Source organism: Mesoplodon mirus, assembly GCF_964341445.2.
Source record: "Mesoplodon mirus genome assembly, chromosome: 18".
NCBI lineage: Eukaryota > Metazoa > Chordata > Mammalia > Artiodactyla > Ziphiidae > Mesoplodon > Mesoplodon mirus.
Window position 1 is genome coordinate 50,038,731 of NC_138994.1, and position 26,032 is coordinate 50,064,762.

General features: G+C 51.8%; 1 protein-coding gene across 1 annotated transcript in view; it reads right to left on the bottom strand.

Annotated features, from left to right (window-relative positions):
* The window catches only part of RAP1GAP2 (RAP1 GTPase activating protein 2), a 186,742-nt gene that overhangs the window by 82,752 nt on the left and 77,958 nt on the right, over positions 1-26,032 (bottom strand). The window contains exon 3 of the mRNA XM_082605378.1: positions 19,732-19,816. Within this exon, the coding sequence (XP_082461504.1) occupies positions 19,732-19,816 (85 nt within the window). The remainder of the gene's footprint in view (positions 1-19,731; positions 19,817-26,032) is intronic.

The window sequence follows — 26,032 nt, forward strand, 5'->3', positions numbered from 1 at the left end:
GTGTTGATGGTATAAGCCACAAGGGGGCCAGGTGAGCCATATGGAAGTTCCAGACCCACAGGTGGAGATCCAGGTAGCTCCCTGCTATGTGGATGGATGCGGCCGAGACAGATGATTGCAAAGCAGATCTATCTCAAGACAGCTCTGGCCTCTTCCAGTCCCAGACACACTTCCAGGCTCCTTTCAGCTCCCCAAAGGGCAGGTGGCATGCTCTGGTCCCAAGACACAGCCCCGTTTACACTGAATTGGGAGTTCCTTTGGCCACATGGCTATGCAGAGGGAAGGGTGAGTTGGAGCCCAGGGAGTGACCAGTCTGAAAGGGCCACCAGGAGGTGAAATCATGACCCTGCTCTCCCAGGCCTAAAGGATAAGCCATGCAGAAGGAAGGTGCATTCGTGATTTTGGCTGAGCCTACGTGGCTCAGGCTGGGCGCTCACCCTCATGACCATCCCCTCCTAGAACCACCAAGCAGTCTGGATCTGTTCTACCCAAGGAAACTGTGTGCCGAGTTGTGAAGGAAGCCTGGTGCCTTCGAGGAACAGGGTGGTCATGGGGTCCTAGCTACCAGGAGGGTAGCCTGACTGTACATGGGAGACCCCACCTCCAGCTGGAGCAGACAGAGTCATGGTCTTCCTACGCTTGGCCACTCTGGTCAGCTGTGGAATTCTGCACACCTTTAGCAACAGAGTCTTCCTGCCTCCATCAGTCGATAAATCTGGCCCCGCAGCTCCCCTAAAATTGCTCTTGTCAGGGTCACCAGTGACCTCCATGTTGGCAAATCCCAGAAGAACTTCCCCCTCATCATCATCCCTTAGCACCACTTCCTCCTCCCTGCAGCGTGCTGGGGTTTCCTTCAGCTCTCCTCGCAGGCTCCTCCTCCTCTGTAGAGACCCTCAAGGCTCAACCTGGGACCTTCCCTCATCTCTGTCTCTGCTGCCTTCCCAGGGTACCCATCCATTCCCCTGAATTTAATTCCATCTCCATGCTGCTTCCCCTACATGAATATCTCCAACCTTGACCTCTCCTTGGACCTCCAAATTAGCATCTCCAAATGCATACTTGATTTTTACACTTTGCTGTTTCATGGGGATCTCAAACTTGGCATGTCCAAAATAGAGTCCCTGATCTTCCATCCTGAACCTGTCTCTCCGCAGGCTCCTCCTCAGAAAAATGGGACCAAAACCCACCCATTGCTCAAGTCTCATCTAGGATGATGAGACATCTAGATTCCTCCCTTTCCCTCACCTCCTAGGTCCAATCCACCACACCTCCTGTCATCTCGACTTCCTCACCATGATCCTAATCCATCCATTTCTCTCCATCTCCACTGCCAACACCCTCCCGGGTTCAAGCCCCCTTCGCTTTTTTTTTTTTTTTTTTTTGTGGTACGTGGGCCTCTCACTGTTGTGGCCTCTCCTGTTGCAGAGCACAGGCTCCGGACGCGCAGGCTCAGCGGCCATGGCTCACAGGCCCAGCCGCTCCGCGGCACGTGGGATCCTCCCGGACTGGGGCACGAACCCGTGTCCCCCGCATCGGCAGGCGGAGTCTCAACCACTGCGCCACCAGGGAAGCCCTCACAACAGCTGATGGCCGATTCCCAGAAGAGACCATCTGGGTCTTGGTGATGCCTCACCCCCAACACACACACACACTCACGGAGCAAGGAGAATTAGAGATTATCGGTGCGCTGTAAGGCCCTGCTCGGGTGTTTACCCTCCCAGGGATATTAAATTTTAAACGTGTGTGCCTGTTTACTCTCCCTGCCAGAGCCTTGCTGGCTACCCCGTAGCCAGGCAACACTATCTGACCTGGGGGACCAGGAGGGGGACTTTCCATGCCAGGCAGGTCACCTGGGGAGGGTTATCTAAGCACGGCTAGTCTCCGCACAATGAAGTGCCTCTCTCCCCTCCCACTCCTTCCCCCCCTCAGCCCCCAGGTGACCTCACACCCACAACACACGGTCCACTCTAACAGCAAGAAGCAGAGGGTGGTCCTGCGACAGAAGTGGTGACACTTTAGAACAGGATGTGTTAGAAGCAGATCACTGGGATTTGGTGTCATTATCAACCTGGTGGCCAGCTTTGCTGTTTCCCTGCTGGCCAAACTGAGAGCCAGCAGGCTGAACTTGCAGGAAGAAAGATTCAGGCTAGATGGGAGGAAGATAAACACGTATGAATGGAGACAGGCCATGGCACCTCCTTCCAAGGGAAGACTGGACAATGCCAAATCAGGGCTGGAAGCTCACGTGTGTCATTTTTTTCCTCCGTGAGGGGTTATCTTCCCACCTGGATGGGAGATCGGCAAGTTGCTGACTGAAGGTAACAACATCAAGGTCACATCTCAGCTCTAGATTGACGATGTGAGCACTGTGTGACCTTCTTTTCTCCGTGGAAAAGCTTAGGGACATGTGACATGCCTACCCTTCAAACCCCATGGTCAGGCGAGGACATTTGAAATCATAAAATCAGTCATGGGCTCACAAAGCAATGAAATCAGGCAAGCAAAATATCAGTCATAGAATCATAGAATCCCACAGATAGAAGACCTACTGTGTGCTGGGCCTCTAGGGTTTCCACTAGGGGTTAAAAAATCTCCCCCATTTTATGGATAAGGAACCCAGGTCTAACAAGACCCAGCCTCTCCTACTGAACCATGAAGGTGGCCTGAGCTAGTCATAGCTGAATAACACCCAAAGATGTTCTTGTCCTTAATCCTCAGAACCTGTGAATATGTGAGGTTAATGGTGACAGAGGGAATTATGGTTGCTGATCAGCTGGCCCTGAGGTGAGAGGAGGATCCTGGATTATCCAGGTAGGCCCAATATAAACAAAAGAGTCCTTATAATAGAAGGAGGCAGAAGAGAGAGAGAATGAGAGAGATGGCAGTGTGGGAAGGACCTGGCCCAATCAATGTTGCTGCCTTTGAAGATGGTGGAATGGGGCTGGGAGCCAAGGAATACAGGTGGCCTTCTAGAAGCTGGAAAAGGCAACGAAATAAATTCTCTCCTAGAGCCTCCAGAAGGAATGTGTCCCCATGGACACCTCGATTTTAGCCCAATGAGACCCATTGCAGACTTCTGACCTCCGGAACTCTAAGATGATAAATCTGTGTTATCTTTAGCTACTACGTTTGTCATCATGTTTCAGCAGCCATAAGACACTAATACAGACCTCTCAACAGATACAAGTCCAACATCACCCTGGGCAGGAAGGAGCTCTGACAGTCCAGCACCACGCCCCTGCTCTGCCAAACTGAAATGTTCTGTGACACGTATTCACACTCTGGGATGAACGTTATTTTGATATTTTGATAACTGCCTTGAAGCTCTTTGCTGATCTTCAGGAAACCAGGTGTGGACTCCTGACCTTCACTGGGCCTGGGACCCATAAGCAAGGAGAAAGGCTGCCCAAGAGATGGCAGAGGACCATGCCATGCCAGCAGGACCTGGGCCCCTGCCTGTCCATGACAACTCAGGCTGGACCGATGACCTGGGAGGCCTGGGTTTCAAGGTTCCCACCTCCGCTGCCAGCACTAACCTCAGGTACCCCCAGGCTCTGGATCTGTGGCTCAGCTTTGCTCTTGGGGTGACAAGGCCCATCCCTGACACTTACTGAATCCTCCCAGGCTTTGAAGACCCACCTTCCTGCTCTTCAGATCTCACCATCGTTCCTGACCTGCTTTCTCCTTCACTATTCTAATGTTTGAGGGACCCACTCTCCCCCGACCCCAGACCCCAAGACACATCCCCTCATGGGGAAGTGACAGGGAGAGGATCATCTAAGGATTTTCTGCTTTTCTGAGCATACCCAGGCCACCCTCGCTTCCACACCCAAGCAAGGACCACCAGACCACTCAGTGGAGGTCATGTTCCTTCTTGGGTCACTCTCAGAGATGGTTTCTGGGGCTTTGCCTCCTCGCAGCCATCATACCCTCAAAGGGTGGACATCACATCTTCCCAGTTCAACAAAGGGCCATCAAGCATGAGGAGGCAGAGCTACACAAGGCATAGCTCCTGTCTCCTACATCCCACAGCCTGGCTCTCCCGACCACGGAATAACCACCCCAAAGGGACCCTCAAATGCTGTCCTGAAACCCAACTGAATATCCACAAGGCAGTGATGCTGGGAGCCACCAGGGGTCCAGTGGATTTTCAGAATCATCATCTCTGGGGCAAGATGCAATGCTGGTCTCCTCTGAGCCCAGGCCACCCACCAGGGTGAGTCCCTGGGAAGGGAACACTCTAGAAACAGTAGCAGGGCATCTGGAAAAGGTCCTAAACCTGGATGCCCTTAGGCACAGGCAGGATATAAGGCAAAATAGTTGGAGAGAGCACATCCCTCCCAACGGTATGGAAATCAATTTTTCAATATCATGTTGGTCAAACAAAGCATATCTGAGGGCAAACTGGGCCCAGGCCTACCAGCTAGTGATCCTCAAAGAAGCAAGCCCAGCCCATCCACCTGACCTCCTTCATCTGCTTCCTGCCTTTTCCCACCTGCTTTCCCTCCTTCCCTCTCCTCTTCCCTCCCCTCCCCCCTCCTATTTCCCCTCTCCCCAGTCCCTCCTCTTTCCCCCTTCCACAGCAGATGACGCCACCAGGCCACCCACATCTCACCCCTGGCTTCCCATTTAGAGACAACCAGCCATCAAATTAACATCTGACATTTCAGAAGCTTCTCGGTCCTGCTGCCAAATCAAATCAGCTCAGCCGTGTCATTTGCTAGCAAACCCAATTCACTCCCACAACAGGTTCTGCTTAATTTCCACGTGGACCTGGGCTGGAGCTCTTGAAAGGCTCCCTCCACCTCTCCACATACCTGGAGATGCAGACCCTGGCAGCCCAGGCTACTGGTAAGGGCATGGCTGTTCCCCTCAGAAGGAGTGAGCCACGCCGTTCACAGACTGCACTACCGCTCCTCCAAAATCACCTGGTTCTCGTATCCCAAAGAAGGGAGCCAAACACTATGTATAAAGTGGAAATAATTTATTTAAAAAAAATTAATGTCACCACCCTCAAAGATTTGTTTGGGGACTTCCCTGGTGGCACAGTGGTTGAGAATCCACCTGCCAATGCAGGGGACACAGGTTCAAGCCCTGGTCCGGAAAGATCCCACATGGCCGTGGAGCAACTAAGCCCATGTACCACCACTACTGAACCTGTGCTCTAGAGCTTGCGAGCCACAACTACTGAGCCTGCATGCCACAACTACTGAAGCCCACGCACCTAGAGCCCATGCTCCGCAACAAGAGAAGCCACCGCAATGAGAAGCCCGCGCACCGCAACGAAGAGTAGCCCCCGCTCGCCACAACTAGAGAAAGCCCACGCGCAGCAACGAAGACTCAACACAGACAAAAAAAAAAAACCAAAAATTTGTCAGTATTTTTTTAATAAAATAATTTAATAGAATAATTTACCTCATCTTTAGAGGACTCTTACAGTGGTTACTATCTCTTCTGGAGCAGAAACATTTATCTAAACGTCAGTGACTCCTTCTGAGCCACCTGGTTTTCTCTTCACTGGTTAAATGCAAATAAAATCGAATTTAACTCTTTTTTATTACAAATGAGCACAAATGGTACAATCCCATTTATTTATTTATTTTTGCAATTTCTTTTTTTTTAACATCTTTATCGGAGTATAATTGCTTTACAATGCTGTGTTAGTTTCCGCTTTATAACAAAGTGAATCAGCTATACATATACATATATCCCACATATATCCCCATATCTCTTCCCTCTTGCATCTCTCTCCCTCCCACCCTCCCTATCCCACCCCTCTAGGTGATCACAAAGCACCAAGCTGATTTCCCTGTGCTATGTGGCTGCTTCCCACTAGCTATAGATTTTACATTTGGTAGTGTATATATGTCCATGCCACTCTCTCACTTTGAGAGGGTGTGGAGAAATGGGAACCCTCTTGCATGGTTGGTGGGAATGTAAATTGATACAGACACTATGGAGAACAGTATGGAGGTTCCTTAAAAAACTAAAAATAGAACTACCATATGACCCAGCAATCCCACTACTGGGCATATACCTTGAGAAAACCAGAATTCAAAGAGTCATGTACCACAATGCTCATTGCAGCTCTATTTACAAAAGCCAGGACATGGAAGCAACCTAAGTGTCCATCGACAGATGAATGGATAAAGAAGATGTGGCACATATATACAATGGAATATTACTCAGCCATAAAAAGAAACGAAATGAGTTATTTGTAGTGAGGTGGATGAACCTAGAGTATGTCATACAGAGTGAAGTAAGTCAGATCCCATTTATTTATGCCTCTGTCTGTGTGCATGATGCCGAGATGTCTGGAGGCTTAGCAAATGGCAATGATGAATATGGCTGGATGGGGGGATTATTACTAGAGTTCTGTTTTGGATTTTTTTACTTTATACTTTACAATTGCTTACATTTTTTTATAAGAAGCATGTATCACTTTATTTAAAATAGGGTGTGGGGTGAGGGGTTGCTGTTCACTTGCAAAAAAAAAAAATCTTATAAAAATTCTCCAAGATGGGACTTCCCTGGTGGTGCAGTGGTTAAGAATCCGCCTGCCAATGCAGGGGACATGGGTTCGAGCCTTGGTCCAGGAAGATCCCACATGCCCCGGAGCAACTAAGGCCATGCACCACAACTACTGAGCCTGTGCTCTAGAGTCTGCGAGCCACAACTACTGAGACTGCGTGCCACAACTACTGAAGCCCGCGTGCCTAGAGCCCGTGCTCCGCAACGAGAAGCCCGCACACTGCAACGAAGAGTAGCCCCCGCTCGCCACAATTAGAGAAAGCCTGCGTGCAGCAACAAAGATCCAACGCAGCCATAAATAAATAAATAAATAAATAAATTTTTTTAAAAAAAATTCTCCAAGAAAATACTGGGCTTTTTTAGCTCAATGCCACATTCTCAAGGCTGGATCAATCGATGAGAATTCATAAATCACCTATTATGAGTATGTATTAAGCACCGACCACTAAGTGTTTATGAAGCACCTGCTCTGGGCCCCTTATGTACCAGGCCCTGTGACAACAAGGATAGGAGAACACGTCCTGTCCCCTCGGGCCGTGGAGCTGGGGCTGCATTGGGCCAGCCCCTCCCAGCCCTGCTCCAGCAACGCCCTGCCCCATCACACACATACACACACCTGCAGTCACACCTGAATGACCTCCAACTACACAAGATTAAGCAGGTGCTGGCATAGCTTCTGGGCCTCACCAGGCTCCCATCGGGGGCTCCTGAAAGAGGGCTGCTCACAGCCTATAGTGGGTTAAATGATGCCCCCCAAAAAAGATATGTCCACCCAAGAATCCGTGAATGTGACCTGATTTGGAAAAACGGTCTTTGCAGGTACAATTAAGCATCTTGAGATGAGAGCCAGGTGGATCCAGGTGGGTCCTAAGTCCTTATAAGAGACCCACAGACCCAGGGAGACGAGAAGGCCATGTGAAGACGGAGGCAGAGAGTGGAATCATGCAGCCCCAAGCCAAAGGGATGCCTATAGCCACCTACACGCCTACAGGAAGAAGCAAGCAAGGATCTGCCTCCTCTAGTGCCTCTGGAGGAAGCTCAGCCCTGCCGACACCTTGATTTCAGACTTCTAGCCTCCAGAACTGTGAGAGAATACATTTCTGTTGTCTTAAGCCACGAAGTTTGTGGTAATTTGTTACACTGGCCCCAGGAAATGAATACACACCCTAAGGCCTGAAACACCATCTCCACACTCATCCAAGAACAGGGAATCTACTACGGGTCCAGGGGAAAAAAGCCAACAGGAGGGGGACACACAGGAGGTACCTACGGGACTCATACTGCAGGGGTGACTCCCTCCAGGAACAAACACAAAACCCACTGTCCACTGTCCCACAAAGTACCAGACACAATGGGCTTGAGTGTCAGGTCAATGACATGACCCCCAGGCATGCATGGGGTGGGGATGCGAGGCGGGGCATGGAATCTGGCAGGACCCCACTCCTGAGCCGGTCTCAGTACAGAAGTGTCTATGGCAGCCAGAAGAGGACTGGGATAATCAGTGAAACCACCACACAAGTATTTAGCTCACTGCCCACGATAAAAACCACGAGTATCCATCACATACCAATATAACACCTGTGTGGTGTTATATTGGTATGAAGCCCTTGCCCACCCACTTCCTCCTGTAATCCTCACAGCAAGCCTACAGGGTGGGCTTAGTCCCACAAATGAAGGAACTGAGGTTCCTAGGAGATGACCGAACTGCACAATGTCACACAGTTGTTACTAAGGCCCAGGGCCAGGCCCAGGCTCTGTGTGCCAGACCCAGGATTGTCCATCAGGGAAGGCAGGACCTAAAACAAGCAGGGATGTTGTAAACTAGAGGCTACGTTATGGGGTAGGACAGCTGCCAGGCCTTCAAAGGCAGGTGGCATGACTAGGGCTACAGCAGCATGCAAAGCATCCCCAAGGAGACGCCCTGAATGCCAAGTGCCTCTATCAGGGCACAAGGTCAGTATCTGTCTAGAAACAGAGACTCGTTTCAATACTAGCCGCAGGCAAAAGGAATTAGGAAGGAACCTTCTGATGGGGACAAACAGATTATAAAATGCATTCCAAGGCCAACCCCGGGACTCTCCATGGCCTTGAATTATCCAGATCTCCACGCAGTCCAATCCCAAAACCCTTCATGAGGACACTGGCCTTACAGTTTCTCCCTATCACCGTGGGGACCACCTGGTCTGTGAACACTGATTAGCTCAGAGCAGCCTGACTTCAAGCGATGGGAACATGACCCAGAGGGATGCTTCCTCCCTAAAGACCCCTCCCCCAGGTCCATCTGAGTTTTGGGGCAGGATCTTTGGTTTTGGCCTTTTTCCAATACCCTTACTGTCATCCATACTTATCAGGCAGGGTTTTGGGTCTGATACACAGGGCTCAGGTGGGGCCAATCACACAAAATGCAATTTCAATTTTTGTTCATTGGTTATGGAGAGGCACCTCAGTCCTGGGTACCAGGCAGGGCATCAGGGAGTCCTGAGGAGGAACTATATTAGCTATATTAGCAACAGAAAAATCAGTGTACTTCCTTCCAGACTTTCCCTCCGAGCACTGCTGTTCTCTGGAGGAATAATAAGTACTAACATTTCTGCAGCACACGCCACGTGCCTCTAAGTGATAAACGTACATCATCTCAATTAATCCCCATTACAACCACACGCGGCAGGTACTCTCATATCCCTACTCTACAAATGAGGGAACTGAGTCCCAGAGACGGTACACAGCTAGGAAGTGGCAAAGCCTTACACCAGGCAAGCTGGCTTCAGAAACTGTGTTCTTAACTACTACTCCATATGTGTCACCTTTTTGAGAAAGAACCTCAAAGGGATCTGGGTCCAGGTCAAAGGAACTGGATTAACCTCCCTGATGGGGGAGACCATGTGGCCTGTCAGAAGGAAAGGGAGATGGGCTGGAGAATCAAAGGAGAGAGGTAGGCTTCCCAGAGAGACCATTCGAGAAGCCCAGCTGGCCTGTGCCCCTGAAACAAAGGAGAGAAGGAATAAGTGAACTGGATGCCTAGGCCAAAGCCTGAGGTTTGGGCTCCATTAGCAATTTCTAGGAGGCAGGGCGCCCCCTGAGGCCTCCAGTTCAGAAGGCTCCATGGGAACAGGCAAAGGGCTCTCATGTGCTGGTGGCTTCCAGTTCCCTAGAGAGAAGCCTCTGTATGTTTCTCAAGGGCAAGAACTACATCATCATCAACATCATCACCACCAACACCACCACCATCATCATCACCATCATCACCACCATAATGATCATCATTATTATCACAACCACTTACTGAGCCCCCACTATGTGTTAAGCACCCCGCTAGCTGCGTCACGGTTTCCCTCGTTACTCCTCACACCCGCTCCTCCGGTGGCCACTGTCCTCATTCGACAGGGGAAGAAACTGGAGGTCGGGGAGATTAAGTAACATGCTCACAGGACTCACGGAAAGCAGTCTGGAGTGTGGTTAAGACAGCACAGGCTTCCGAGCCACACAGACAGACCTGAGTCCAAATCCTGGCCCTGCCCTCACCAGCTGTGGGACATCGAGCAAACAACTTAACCTCTTCCGCCAAGTTCGATCAGAGATGCCAGAAGCAATTCATCTCAAGTGTCAGCTCCAAATGACTGGCGGTGGTTACCTGCAGGGCTTTGTTGGAGAGGATTCTGAATCCACATCTAAACTCATGGGCAAGGGTGCCATGATCATTACTAACATCTGCCATGGGGGCAGAAGGCTGGTGGGAAGGCACAAGTGTCACACGTTTGCTAGCCCTGATCTAGAGACACATCACGGCTTACAGAGACAACCATACACGTGCATGGGTGCATGTATACAGCCAGCGGATTTTTGACTAAGGTACCAAAGCAACCCTAAGTCTTTTCAATGACTGGATATCCATATGGGAATAAATGGACCTAGATACCGGTACCATCAGGCCACTCAAGATGGCTATTCTCTTGCTCACTATACATCCCCCTGCTCAACCAGTCCCTGCCTCACCTACACCCTACTCACCTGACAGACTTTCCCTCTTAGTCATAGAGCCTAATCAGTAAATGCCTACATACTTGCCCCCCCAACCCAGCTAGTTCTATTCTTTAGATCAGAACACCTCCACCATGATAGCGTATCAAAGGGGCAAAGGGGCGGTGAAGGATGTGCTCCTCTGCTGGTTTCCCTGGTAACCAATAAGCCAACCTGATGTCAAGTCAATTCCCCCTATAACGGGTATCCTCCCACTCCCCTCCAGTAGTGAAGACTGCTGCCTTGTCCTGCCCTCGTCTGCCTCACACAGTGGGGTGTCACTCCAGGACCTTGCTTCAGACATGTAAGATCCCCTGTCCATTAAACCATCGATGTCTCTGTCACTGACTCCAGGCTCTTTCTTCTCGAGGCTGGGCCAGTATAAGGCTTGCTGCCCAACAATGCCTATATCATGCCACACAATTAAATTAAATTGAGATGGATCTAAGATCTATAGCTCAAACTAGACAGCTTCTAGAAGAAAATATGGAAGAAAATCTTTGTGATATGGAATAAGCAAAGAAAGCTACAGGGCTTCCCTGGTGGCGCAGTGGTTGAGAGTCCGCCTGCCGATGCAGGGGACGCGGGTTCGTGCCGAGTCTGGGAAGATCCCACATGCTGCGGAGCGGCTGGGCCCGTGAGCCATGGCCGCTGAGCCTGCACGTCCGGAGCCTGTGCTCCGCAACGGGAGAGGCCACAACAGTGAGAGGCCCGCATACCGCAAAAAAAAGAAAAGAAAAAAAAAAGAAAGCTACAGACACAAAATGAAAAAAAAGTCCATAAATTGGACATCATCAAAATTAAAACTTCTGTTCATCAAAGACGCTGTTAAGACAAGGAATGAGCTTGTATCTAGAATATGTAAAGAATGCCTACAGAGAGACAACCCAATTTTAAAGGGGGAGGAGGGGCAAAGGAACTGTAAGAATGGTCCACAAGCATATGAGAAAGTGTTTAACGTCATTAGTCATCAGACGAATGCAAATTAAAGCCACAATGAAATATCCCTCCCTACACACCCACTCAAGTGGCTAAAATTAAATAGACTGACAATGGCAAATGTGGACAAGGATGTGAAGCAGCCAGAGCTCTCATAACACTGCTGGTAGGGACATAAACTGGTACAGCCACCTGGCTAAACGTTTGGCGCTTTCGTATAAAGTTAAACAGTCACCTCCCCTTGGACCCAGCCATTGCCCTCTAGGTACTTACCTAAGAGAAATGAAAACACAAGTCCAAAACAAAGCAAAACTTATACCAGAATATTCAGAGCATTTGGTTATTCATTATAGCTCAAAACTGGAAACAACCCAAATGTCGCTCAACAGGAAAATAAACAAACTGTGCTGTATTCGTACAGTGGGGATAAAAAGGAATAAACTACTGATACACTCTACATCATGGGTGAATCTCACAGATATTATGCTGAGCTGGACACAAACAAGTACAGACTATGTGGTTCCTTTTATTTATTTATTTTTATCTAGTTCCCTGACCAGGGATCAAACTTGTGCCTCCCTCACTGGAAGCAGAGTCTTAACCACTGGACCACCAGGGAAGTCCCCGTGACTCCTTTTTTTTTTTTTTTTTTTTTTGCTGTACGCAGGCCTCTCACTGTTGTGGCCTCTCCCGTTGCGGAGCACAGGCTCCGGACGCGCAGGCTCAGCGGCCATGGCTCACGGGCCCAGCCGCTCCGCGGCGTGTGGGATCTTCCCGGACCGGGGCACGAACCCGTGTCCCCTGCATCGGCAGGCGGACTCTCAACCACTGCGCCACCAGGGAAGCCCGTCCGTGACTCCTTTTAAATTCAGTTCTAGAACAGGCAAAACTAATTTACAGTGGAAAAAAAAAATCAGAATACTGGTTGCTTCCCGAGGGGCGGGGGTTGGGATTGACTAGGAAGCGACATAGTGGAACATTCTGGGGGAAGAGAAAGGTCCTCTATCTGAATCAGAGTATGGGTCCCATGGGTGTATCCATTAATAAAAGTACAGTTAAGATTTATGCATTTCAATGTATGTAAATTTTTTAAAATCCGGTTACACCTAAAGTAATTTGCAAGAAGTGTAGGCTAGTTGGCCTTAAAACAATGAACAGATGCAGGGGACACGGGTTCGTGCCCCGGTCCGGGAAGATCCCACATGCCGCGGAGCGGCTGGGCCCGTGAGCCATGGCCGCTGAGGCTGCATGTCCGGAGCCCGTGCTCCGCAACAGGAGAGGCCACAACAGTGAGAGGCCCACGTACAGCAAAAAGAAAAAAAAACAATGAACAAAATCAGGTACGATATACACAGGTGCACACGTGAGGGGTGGGTTCATGCAGGTGGTGCATACACAGACATCTCCCGGCTCTCTAAGCCTCCAAGGTGCCCCCCGACAGATGCAGAGCCAGGTTAAGCTCCCCTCGCATCTGCACTGCCCTTGGGCTCCCCTGTCCACTGGCGTGTATGAAATCAGAGGCCTCCTGGGAAGTGGTTCCTGAGGAGACAGCATCTGGACCACCGACATAAATAGGGTCTGTGTGGGGACCAGAGACAGCTCTCCTAGGACGCCAAGAAGAAAGCCAGCTGAACCTCCTGCAGCGGTGGTCATGGGCCGCAACAAACGCTTGTCCCGACTGTCATGCCCCCACTGCAGAGCTTTCTTGAAGAGGGGAAAGCAAAGCCCCTGCTGGTGTCCTTGAGCCCTTCTTGCCTCCGCCCAAGAGGGGCCCCAACATCCTTCCCACAAACGCCTCCTCACCCCGTCCATACAAACTTGGTAGGTGTGACGGGGGCTGACACCCCCTCACTCAACCCTGACAGAGGCAGGTGGGTGGTCTCTTCTCCCAGTGAGAACAGAAGACAGGGGGCAGGAACCAGAGGCAAAGTAAGAGATGGCATCGGGCCTGGGGCAGTGCTACAAGCTGGAAAGGAAACCCCAGCGCCTCCCCACCCAGGCCAGAAAGTGGCTGGTGGACAGTTCGGGAGCCTGGGAGGGTAGGAGGCCGAGACCCAGCACAGCTCTGCCCAAAGGGAATGAAGGGAGTGCAGAGAAGGCACCTCTGACCTCCACTGTCTTCCCCAACGTGTGGGGACTTTGCACCTGCCTGACCCATCACTGAGGGTTTCGAGGGCATCGGTGAGTGATGGAGAGCAAAGTACCAGGGGGGCAAAGTACAGGCATGAGACTTTCTGCTCCCCCCACAGCAGGCACCCCAGCCCTCCTTGTTCTCTTCGGGAAAGGAGGAGGTCTGGGGTGGAGGAGGCTGCCCTCAGACTGGCACAAAGCGGGATGGAGAAGGCTGAGAAAGGGTCACCTCCCAGCCGACCGGGCCAGCCCAGGCCTGGTGGGGCTCCAGAGACGAGTGTGACAATTCAGATCAAGGACACACCAAGTCCCAGCATCACCACCTTCGATAGAACGCCCCGTGCACTTACTGTGAGCTGGAAAAGAATCAGGAGGGTCAATCCCAACCCCTTCAAGCCCAAAAGGCTGTTGTATGGTTGGTCCCAGGGGGTCACTCAACCCCTGTGCTTGCCATTAGGGTCCCTTCCAACTCCCCCACCCACCTCCCCATGAAGCCATCCTCACTCCTCTCCCTGCCACTGAGAAGCCACATGACACACTGCAGCTTGTCGCATGCTCAGCCATATGGTTTCTCCTGCTCAGTTAAGGCCCCCCGAAGACAGCAGGTTCTTTGAGGGACGAGGACGGCGGCCTCAGTTGGACCACACGGGGCCTAGCGCAATGCTGGGCACACACCCGCTCTCCTTGGTGCCTGGTGATCCGTTTGGGCATGAAAACCAGATCATAAAAGATGTGGGCTTGGAAACAATCTACAGCATTCCCAGGGAGACAGCCCCAAGCCCCTCTCCCAGCCCACCCTGCGCCATCCACAGCTTGAATTCTGGTCGGGAACTGGGCTCTCATTCTGCCCATCTGCTCAGCATCTCTTTGGTGGCTTTTTCTCAGTTTCATATTAGCGAGAAAAAAAAAAATTCCCTTGAAAACCACAAGCAATGAGGTGGAGAAGGGGGCGTAAAGGACCAGTTGCAGCAGGCGTGCCAGCAGGGGGCAGGGGCCTGGGGGGCGGGGGGCGCTTCTCGGGCTGGAGGCCAGCTTCTGCTCCAGCAGTCCCTTCCCAATGGGGGAAGTAACTAGAGGAGGTTGTCCCTGGTGTGTGGGGTGGGATGAGAGCATCTTATCAAAAATGGTTTGGGTCTTAGAACTAAATTTACTCTATGACTACAGGAGGAACACAGCTATCTTCAATGGGACCTTGGCCAAGTCATTTCCCACCTCCGGGCCTCCAGCTTCCCTAAAAAGGAAATGGATCGGGCTTCCCTGGTGGCACAGTGGTTGAGAATCTGCCTGCCAATGCAGGGGATACGGGTTCGAGCCCTGGTCTAGGAAGATCCCACATGCCGCGGAGCAACTGGGCCCGTGAGCCACAATTACTGAGCCTGAGCGTCTGGAGCCTGTGCTCCGCAACAAGAGAGGCTGCGACAGTGAGAGGCCCGTGCACTGCGATGAAGAGTGGCCCCAGCTTGCCACAACTAGAGAAAGCCCTCGAACAGAAATGAAGACCCAACACATTATTAATTAAATTAATTAATTAATAATTTTTTTAAAAAAAGGAAATGGATCACCCATCCCTGACATTTTGTGACTCCCAAGCTAATCAATACCAAAGGGGTTTCACTGCCACCCCTAACCCAAGCCTGCACTGCCAAGGGAACCAAGTGAGACCCTCTTCCACTGCCCAGATTCTGGGAGGGTGGGTGTGCTGATGGAACTCCAGGGCCAGTGACCCTGGAGAGATTCCAGCCTCCACCCTTAGTGTCTCAGACCTCGACGTGCAGTAATAACCTGGGGAAGTTGGGAGGTATCAGCAAAGCAGAGGCCTAATCCCACCCTGGAGAGGACATCGCAGGCAGGAGCCCAGACCTGCACAGGTGACTCCACAGGTGAAACTGATAGGGAAGGAGGAGGCTTCAGTCCACATCTTGAAGAACACATGTATTCAGGCTTTTTTTTTTTTTTTTTGGCCGCACCGTGCAGCATGCGAACTTCCCCGACCAGGAATCGAACCTGTGGCCCCTGCAGTGGAAGCGTGGAGATTAACCACTGGACGACCAGGGAAGTCCCTGTATTCTGGCTTAATTTAGAAAAGTATTACCTGGAGAAAGAGGGTCTGCTGGGATAGGAGATTCAGACAAAACCAGAGGAGTGGAAGGGAAGTGCCTGCTCCTCCAACCTGGATTCCAGAATAGTCAACACACCATAAACATCTACCAGAACTAGGAACCCACAGAACAGGACGCAGTCACTGCCCTGAACTCAATGCAGGGACGCGTTGGGCTAACAACATGACTTGGTAAATGCAGTCCCGACACGGCTGCTCCCTCTGTGCTGAGCAGGCTGGGGAGAGGTAAATGAGCATCGTAGTTTTCGTTTGTTTGTTTGTTTTGCGGTACACCGGCCTCTCACTGTTGTGGCCTCTCCCGTTGCGGAGCACAGGCTCCAGACGCACACGCTCAGTGGCCATGGCTCACGGGCCCAGCCGCTCCGCGGCGTGTGGGATCTTCCCGGACCGGGGCACGAACCCACATCCCCTGCATCAGCAGGCGGACTCTCAACCACTGCGCCATCAGGGAAGCCCGCATCGTAGCTTTAAGTAGCCACCAGGACACTAACCCCAGAGGCCACCGTGAGCTCCACATGGTACTCGGCCTCTCCACCGTAGTTGACACATCCGCCCATCCCTCTCACCATGTCCCCAGCCTCGTCCACACCAGCCTTTCCCTGGGGAGGCCACCCCCGGAATCTCCCATCTTCTCACTCCGTCCTCTCCCTGGAGAGTTCACCAACCCACCCACCCCTCCACCCCCCAGCTTCAATTCCCATCTCTACAAAAATGACTCCAGATTTTTATCTCCAGTCACACCCTTCTTCTGAGCCTGGCCCCCAAATACCCAGCTGCTCAATGACACCCCCATTGGTGTCTCAAGCATGTCCAACTCAGCACTTAGAACTGAAATCCTCATCCTCCCTCCTGGCTCACCCCCTCTCAGAGAATGGCTCTATCGTTTATCCGGTTGATCCAAACCTGGGACCATTCTTGCTTCCTACCCCTCCCCAAATCCTCGTATCTCACCAATCCACCTCCTGGGAGAGCTCTGAGATCTGACCACTTCCAGGTGGTCACAGGCCCTTCAGAGTCAGTCCTCTCCCACTGGACTCCTGCAGTGGCCTCCCAACTCACCCCACTTCCACTCCGTTCCGTCCCACACATCCTCCATACGAGCCAGGGTGACTTTGCAAAAGTCCTGTCACCTTACTCCTCTGACTAACTTCAGTGACTTCGATGCCCCTAGTTAGGATAAAGCCCAAAACCTTGAGCAGAACTTCCACGGGTCTGCCTCCTTGTCCCTAACTGTGAGCGCTCTAGCCATCCTTGTTCCTCGAGAATAAACGTCTCTCCTGCCTCAGGGAGGACGCAGCCTACAGCAGTGCTTCTGGAGCTGTAATGTGCATGTGAATCACTAGGGAATGTTGGTAAAATGCAGATCCAGATTCAGTGGTCTGCAGTGAGGCCCGAGAGTCTGCATTTCTAAGGAGCTCCCAAATGAGGCAGGTGCAGCTGGTCTCTTGGCCTCACTCTGAGTGACAAGCATCTAGAACACTCTCCTCCACCTTGACTGCACTTCTGCTTCACTAAGTCCTACTCCACTCTCAGGGTTCAGCTTACTCATCACTTCCTCAAAGCCCTCCCTGACCCTCTCCAAGGCTCGATTAGATCTCCCCTCCACAGACCTTATATTGTCCGAGCTATGCTGTGCTTCTCCTTTGGAACATTCATCACACCTAACTGTCCATCCCTCATTCTTGAAATTATTTTTTCAACTTTTGTCTCCGTAGCTGGATGAAAAACTCCAAGAGAACAGGGACCATACTGCCTTGTTGCTACTAGGTGCCCAGTGCTCAGCACTAGACCGGGCACATGGTCAGCACGTGTAGCAGAAAGCTGTTGGTCTTGCCTTCCCTGCATCCGTTTCCTCTTCCTCTCATTGTAGCACCTTCAATTTTCCTTAAACCGCCACCCCTCCCCCATTATCCTTTCTTACAGTTTAGACCAGGGGTCCCCAACCCCCGGGCCATGGACCGGTACCGGTCCGCGGCCTGTTCGGAATCGGGCCGCACACCAGGAGGTGAGTGGCGGGCGAAGCTTCATCTGTATTTACAGCTGCTTCCCATCGCTCGCATTACCACCTAAGCTCCACCTCCTGTCAGCATTATGGTGAGTTGTATAATTATTTCATTATATATTATAATGTAATAATAATAGAAATAAAGTGCACAATACATGAAATGTGCTTGAATCATCCCGAAACCATTCCACCCCCACCCACCCACCGCCAGTCTGTGGAAAAATTGTCTTCTACGAAACCGGTGCCTGGTGCCAAAAAAGTTGGGGACCGCTGGTTTACACGGTGGGCAAGAGACCCAGGTCTGGCCAATCAGAGCCTTCCATCTCTGAGATAGACATGTGACCTAAGCCCAGCCAATGAGCTTCCTCCCTGGGACTTTTGTTAGAACTACTGGGGAAAAATGATACTCTTCTTTCCACTGGAGTTACTTAGCAAGTAGGATCTCCTGTCACCATCTGCCACCACAGAGCCAGAGCTCGACAAAGGATGAAACACAGAAGAGAAATGGTAAGAGACGGTTTTTGTAGATGCAGCCGTGCCTGGAGTCTATACTTGCCATTACGAAGGCAATAAATTTTCTTCTATGCTTAAGCCAAAGCAAGTTATGTTTCTGTCACTTGCCACCAAGAGTCTTGACTAACGCAACATTCAAATAAATATTGGGTGTTGGGTAAATTAAATGAGCACATAAGTAAAGCCTGCCAAGAGAACTCAGTGACTCGTCCTAGGAGACTTTCAGAATTCCTCCCTGCAAACTCCCGCCATCCGTGAGCAAAGAGACAAGCAACCCACACCCAACTCTGCAGACCAAGGGACTAAAACTCAGAATGGCGCTATGTCTCAGCAATACCCTGTGCAAACAAGCCACCCCAGCACCTGACTCGGATGCCAGCACTGTGACTAGGCTGACGAAGGTGGTCTGGCTTTCATTGCCCCTGGGTACCCCACCAGGAGGACAGCAGAGCTGTCTTCTAGGTCAGCCCTGCACCCTACCCACTCCTGCATTCCTAACTCAACCAGGACAGGCTCTGACTGCCATTCTGTGATATTCTCCCTCAGTTCTGTGTGTGATAGGCATTCAGTGAGGGGTGATAATGGGAAGATGGCTTTTATCTACCTCCTTTGAGGGTATCACTTTGCAACAGATTAGGTCAGGGAAGAGGGGGTACAACAGGGACTCCCAGGAAAGAGATACCTAATTATTTCCCTGTGAGTCACCTTGTAGCAGAACCCCAGGACCTCAGATGACTCAGGTGACGTCTTCAGAGCTAGTCCTCACCTGGCAAAGTGTGAGGGAGGTGCATTGTTGCCTAGGCAGGATTACTGGCTGAACCAAAGTCCTCCCTGAGGGCCAGCTCAGGCCCATGTGGCCACCCTGCCAGGAAGACTGAACAGTAAAGGGGGAGAGCTCGGTGTAGGGAGGACGCAGCCCCCTCAGGGTCCTGGGATGTAGTCTCCCAGGAAAGAGACTTGGGAATGAAGTGCTAATAGGGAAAGAATTACTGGCTCCCAGAACCTCCAAGGCAACTCTCCCACAGAGATTAGGGTGACAGGGCCAGCCCAGGAGGCCAGTCAGAGGCAGGTAGAGCAGCACACAAGTGCCATTCAAGTCCCAGGAGGGTCCCAGCCCACAGGACTCCTCCTTTCCCACCCCCAGCCCCAGCTCCCAGCTGCATTCTGAGTGTCCCCACTTACTCCCGCCTGGGCCCCTTGTGCCAGAACCTACAGCTCCACAAGGCCTCTCGCTGATCACCAAACATCCCGCCCACCCCATTCAGCCCCAGTCTACTTCCTCACCGCCCCTTGACACCCCTGAATCTCACAATCACACTTTCCTCCTACACTGGTAATCTCAAGTGGACACTGCCTTCAGAGGTGTGGAGACACTCCAAGGCCCCCATGAGGACAGAAGCAGCCGGGCCAGGGGCCAAAGCAACAGCACTTTCCCCGCCCACTTCCCCTCCCCACTTACCAGCCGGAAGCCTCTTACCTTCATGGTGGGAGGCGCAGTGAGAGGAGGGGACAGCGGCCGGTCTGGGAGGGTCACATCCGAGCTGTTGGCCAGCTCCTGTTTCCTGTTAGGCCACAGAACACAGAGGAGGTGAGTGGGGGCCTGTCTGCCCCTCCCCTCTCCCCTCTAACAGCAGCTGGGCTTAAGGACACAGTCTAACACATGCAGAAAATAGAGCCAGTGCATTTCTTTGCCAGGATGTGCTAAAATCTTAGGCAGAGCTACTCCCAGTGTGGTTCCTGCACCACAGCATCAGCATCACCCAGAAACTTGTTAGAAATGCACATTCTCAGGTGCACACCAGACTCCCGGGTGACGGGGCCCAGGAATCTGTGTTTTAACAATCTCTCCAGGTGATTGTGATGCTGAGGTCTGAGAACCACCGGTCTAAAGAGATACAGGACTGGGAAGGAAAAGAAGGGGAGAGGGGTAAACGTTTTCAATTCATCCTCCCTGGGGGGACCCCTTTGTCCCTAAACACACACACACACACACACACACACACACACACGCCCTGGGGGGACCCCTTTGTCCCTAAACACACACACACACACACACACACACACACACGCCCTGGGGGGACCCCTTTGTCCCTAAACACACACACACACACACACGCGCGCACACACACACACACGCGCGCACACACACACACACACACACGCCCTGGTCAGACTTTGGGAAGACAGGGCTGCCTGCTGTGTGTGCTGCAGGTAAAACTTATTTTAGTCCATGTGGGCTAGGACCGTGGAGAGGCAGCTAAACAGAGTCGTGTCACCATGACAACACAATTGCGACAAGTCCGCTGCTCTCACACACTCCCCACTTTCCATCTGGCCCTTGCTGGTGACCAGGGAGTGCTAGTTTACAGTCCAATCAGTAGGGAGAATGTGTGCCACGGAAAAGCCTTCAGAGCGACGGTTACGCACAGGGCCAGCTGGGCAGAACCTGGGGGAGTCTCCGGACGAGGGACTCTGGTGTCCAGGACGTGCCCTGGCTATATCCTGGGACAGGAGGGAGAGGCAAGGATAACAGAATTAAGAGCCTAAGAAGACCAGGCTGAGCCACAAAGCCCCCAATTTTGCAACTGTTTGCTTCTCCAGAGCCCCACCCTGAAGCAGCCAAGAGTCAGCCCCCAACCTGGTCCCACTGAAATGACCAAAGGACCCCCACTGCCACCTGGAGAGAATGCTTCTGTACTTTGTTCCAGCCCATGTCCTGCCAATGGGGGTGACAGCTCCAACCCCAAGCCCCCTTCGTGAGAGAAGCCATGTTCCCTACAGACCCCCGCCCTCCGTCTTTCCAGAGAAAACCCTGGCCCTGGGGCTCAGACACCACCCCAGCCTGGCTCCCCTCAGCCCAGGCAGGCCCAGCTACCCTGGCATAGCCCCTGCCTGTTCCTGTCACCTGTCCTCCAGGGAGCCAGGTAAGGAGGCTGTGTGAACACCTGGCTTGGTGGAGGATCCATGTGACCCCATTAACCTCAGCCCTGCCAATCCCCCTTTCTGCACCTCCATCTGCCTTCCTCCTCCTTTATTCTTGGACCTTGGACTCACTCCGATGACTGGAGAGTGGGGTCCCCTCCCTCCTGATCCAGACTATAACTAACACAAGAACCAAAGAGCCAAGACTCAACACTCAAGACATGCGCACACACACGGTTACACACAAAGGAACGGACGCAGCTCCTTCTACTTCTCAGTCAGAGCCACCAGCCTCCCCTTGCATTTATGGCCTTGGATGTTACCCTTGTGGGTAACGTCCGGCTGCTCTGGCCCTCGCCTGCCTGTGGGTCCAACAGAGCTGGGTGGGAAACAAGCTTGCTTCCCCTATAGCCACTCTACCCTTTCCAAGCAGGCACTGCTCCTCTATGGGCCTGCAGCCCGAGACTCATGATGATGGAAAAGGAAGGGAGGAAAGATGCTCAGAGAAGGGGAGCATCACCCTCAGGTCCCCTGAGGTGAGGACGGACAGGGCAGTTCCTCGGTGGGTCTGGGAGCCTGGAAGGGAAAACCATGCAGGGAAGGGAGGGGAGGCAAGCCCCCACCCAGAGTCTACAGGACTGTGTGGGGTTAGCTGAGGACCTCTGGCTTACTCCCCCTGGAGACGGCTTGTGGGCAAACGTGACCAGTAGCCGCCCTGGCTCTCTGGGAACACAGACCCTAAAGGAGGGCAATGCCAGCAGGTTTTTCACATCAGTGGTCGGGGGACCCTCATATACATAGTCACACTGTCCGGTTCTCTCCATAAGGTGGGAGATACCCACGCCCGCAGGACCAGAGCAGCTGAGATTATTACCAAGGTCCCTGAGTCCCAGGCAAAGGGCCCTCGTACCCAGCCCCTCGTGGACTAAGCCTCTCTCCCCTGAGCCAGTCTGTTCTCCCTGGACCAGTCTCCAGGAAGTGGTGAGGACTATCACATGGGAGCACGGGGCATCTGCCAGAATGATTTCCCAAAGGATGCTTGGAGCCTGGAAGGTGCTGGAGCAGGAAGGAGCACCAGTGGCTACCGGCCTCCTGCTAGCTCCAGGGCCCTGTCCAAGACTCCAGAGGGGACACCAGGCTGGGCAGAAGGCATGACCACTGCCCTCACAGAGCACATGCACACTGATGGCCGCAAATCAGAAACTACCCTGCCTTGGTACCTAGATGGCTTGGAATGGCTTTACGGGAGGGGATGGGTCACACGGCACCAAACCCTACTCTGGACTTCAGCCCTCCCTCCTAGGAGCCAAAGGTACTTATTTAAGAGCTGACTGCCTGTTATGGATTGAATCATGAACTGCCTTAAAGATATTTTGAAGTTTTTTTTTTTTTTTTTTTTTGGCCACGCTGTGTGGCATTTGGGATCTTAGCTCCCTGACCGGGGATCAAACCTGCGCCCCCTGCGTTGGAAGCACAGAGTCTTAACAACTGGACCACCAGGGAAGTCCCAAGATATTCTGAAGTCTTCACCTACCTGTGAATGTGACCTCGTTTGGAAATAGGGTCTTCGTAGATGTACCCAAGTTAAGATATGGTCATTAAGGTGACCCCTTAATTCAATATGACTAGTGCCCTTATAAGAGGAGAAGGTGGCCACCTGAAGACACAGACACACAGGGAGAATGCCATGTGACAACAGGGGCAGAGGTTGGAATGATGCACCTGGAGCACCAAGGAAGGCCAAGGATTGCAGGCCACCATCAGAAGCTGCAAGGGGCAAGGAAGATTCTTCCCTGGAGCCTTCAAGAGGAGCATGGCCATCCTGACACCTTGATTTTGGACTTCTCACCTCCAGAACTGAGACAATAAATGTCTGTTGTTTTAAGCTGCCTGGTTTGTAGTACTTGGTTAGAGCAGCCCTAGGAAACAAATACACTGCCCGAGTCCCATGTTCTAGCCTTGGCTTTGTAATTGGAAGACCAAAACCCAAAAGGATGCAATCCCTGCTTCAACCTCACCACCCCTGCTCTGGTCAGCTGGGCTCAACCTCGCCCTGCCCCAGACCTCACAAACAATGACATTTGCGTGTGAGCCACCCTCCCAAGGACAGCCAGGCCCAGCCTAGCCACCAGCTGGTGCTAAGATAAGACAGAGTAAGAACATGGTGCTCAATGCAATTCTAGCCCTTTCTCAGCCGAACACATCACACAAACTGAGTGGTGAGAGTGACATGATTATCTCAAGAGATAACCTTGAATCTGCTCTCATTTATTATAAGCAAAAGGTAAATTATTAGCAGAAATGGTAACCTCCCTCTTATTTGTAATGACTTTCTTGTAACCCACAGTGATCTTGACACGGGTCATGGCACTAAGGTTGGAAACTGCCTCTCGAGCCAAGCCAGCCCACAGGCAGCTCTAAGGCCGCAGGGTCCCAGACCTACCCAGGAACCCAGAAGAAGAGGGGCTGGTGACAGGCAGAGGAGGGAAGCAGGGAGATTACACACTCAGCTAAAAGAGAAGGGTGGTAAATAAGAGCAGGTGTGAATGCGCAGGTCAGAAGAGCCTCCCGCCTCTGGGGTCCTGGAGGCGCAGCCCACTCAGCTTCCCTGTGCCCCAGAGCTGCCTGGCGCTGAGGTTCTCTACTCTGGGATTCTTTCCCCAGCTGGGAGGGCTCAGGGTGGCCAGGAGAGGTCCTATCTGGCTTTAGCCAAATGTAAATCTCAGGAGGAAATGATCAAAGAGCCAGGAGAGGAAGCTGAGAAAGCAGGGGGATGATTCACCCAGATGGGGCTGTTCACAGGGAACTGGGCAGACCTCCAGGCAAAGACGCCACTTACAGCACCCAGGCCTCCAGGGTCCTTGCCTCCAGCCTCCAGTGTCTCTGCCCCAGACCATTTGAAGCCATTGCAGCTATCATCTCTCCCACATTTCTATGAAAAGGACCTATATTAAGAATCAAGAGATTCCTGGGTTCAAGTTTGTCTCTACTTGCTACCCCACTGTGTGACCTTGGTTACGTTACCTCACCTCTCTGTGTCCCAGTTCCTTCCTCTGCAAAGATGGGGGGTGATAATGTTCTGAGGAATTAAACATAATGGCTGTGAAATAAAATATAAAGTCCTATACAAATGTAGACCATTATTATTATAACTCATAAAATGGGGATCAGGTTTCCAAGTGGAAAGAGAGAAGCAAGGGTCCAGGGCTGTTTACGTGTCTTTGAAAACATTTCTGGCATCTCAAATAAGCACCAGTTCTAGCCCCAGGGATCTACCATCAGGATCGTAACCATTGGTTAATAATCAACAACAGGAAAAATCCCCTGTAACAGCAGATGGCTCTGGGGACAGGTTTAAGCCCTCCCTCTGGCACAGAGTTTCTCCCAAACCTACACACTCCCCTTGTCTGCATCTCCCACTACACCCATTCCCCAGCCACCCTGCCATGTTCAGCCCTGCTTTCTCTTGCTTTCCAAGTAGCCAAGCTAGAGAAATGCATACAGCTGGCCGCTATGAAGAGCTTCCCAGGAAAACCAAACCAAAAGGAACGAGACACATCATCACAATAGCCAAAAGGTGGAAATAACCCAAGCAGCCATCAACCGATGGATGGATAATCAACACGGTCCCTCCACACACTGGAATATTATTCAGCCATAAAAAGGAATGAAGTACTGATACATGCTACAACATGGATGAACCTCAAAAACATGCTAAATGACAAAAGCCAGAAACAAAAGGCCACTATTACACGATTCCATTTATACGCAATGTCCAGAATAGGCAAATCCAGAGACAGAAAGCAGACGAGTGATTGCTGGGGGCGGGGGCAGAAGGAGAAGGGGTAGGGAGGGTCTGCTCACGGGCCCGGGGTTTCTTTTGGAGGTGATAAAAATGTTCTGGAACTACGCAGTGGTGATGGCACAGCTTTGTGAATATACTAAAACCCATTGAAATGCACACTCTAAAAGGGTGAATTTCATGGTATGTAAATCATACCTCAATTTTGTTTTTTGGGTTTTTTTTTGCAGTACGCGAGCCTCTCACTGTCGTGGCCTCTCCTGTTGTGGAGCACAGGCTCCGGACGCGCAGGTTCAGTGGCCATGGCTCACGGGCCCAGCCGCTCCGTGGCATGTGGGATCTTACCCGGACCGAGGCACAAACCGTGTCCCCTGCAACAGCAGGCTCAACCACTGCGCCACCAGGGAAGCCCTATACCTCAACTTTTTAGAAAGAAATAAGGATGAAGGGGCTGCATGGGCTCCATTTCTGTCATTCCTGCTGCTTAATTTTCTTCTCTGGTTGCCTTTTGGGGCCCCGGGCTGTGTGCAGGGTCTTGCATTCTGGAGATGCTGAAGATGCTGAGTACAGTTTCCTGACTAATCCCACCTGTCGAAAACAGTGCCTTTCTTCCCCACCCCCAGCATTCTTAAGTACTTGCAGCATAGTACTTAAGAACTTAGGAGAGGGCTTCCCTGGTGGCGCAGTGGTTGAGAGTCCGCCCGCCAATGCAGGGGACACGGGTTCGTGCCCTGGTCCAGGGAGATCCCACATGCCGCGGAGTGGCTGGGCCCGTGAGCCATGGCTGCTGAGCCTGCGTGTCCAGAGCCTGTGCTCCGCAATGGGAGAGGCCAAAACAGTGAGAGGCCCGCGTACCGCAAAAAAAAAAAAAGAACTTAGGAGAGGGTTTTGGAGTTCCAACTTTTCACATTTCCAAACCCTGCATAACCAACTAGACCATAAACGACAGGAAATAAAATAAAACAAAGTGAAATTAAAAAGCTTCCAGAGAAATCATCATAAGAAGGAGATACGATGGGAAGAAAAGGGAATTAGAAGCCAGGACTGGCTCCTA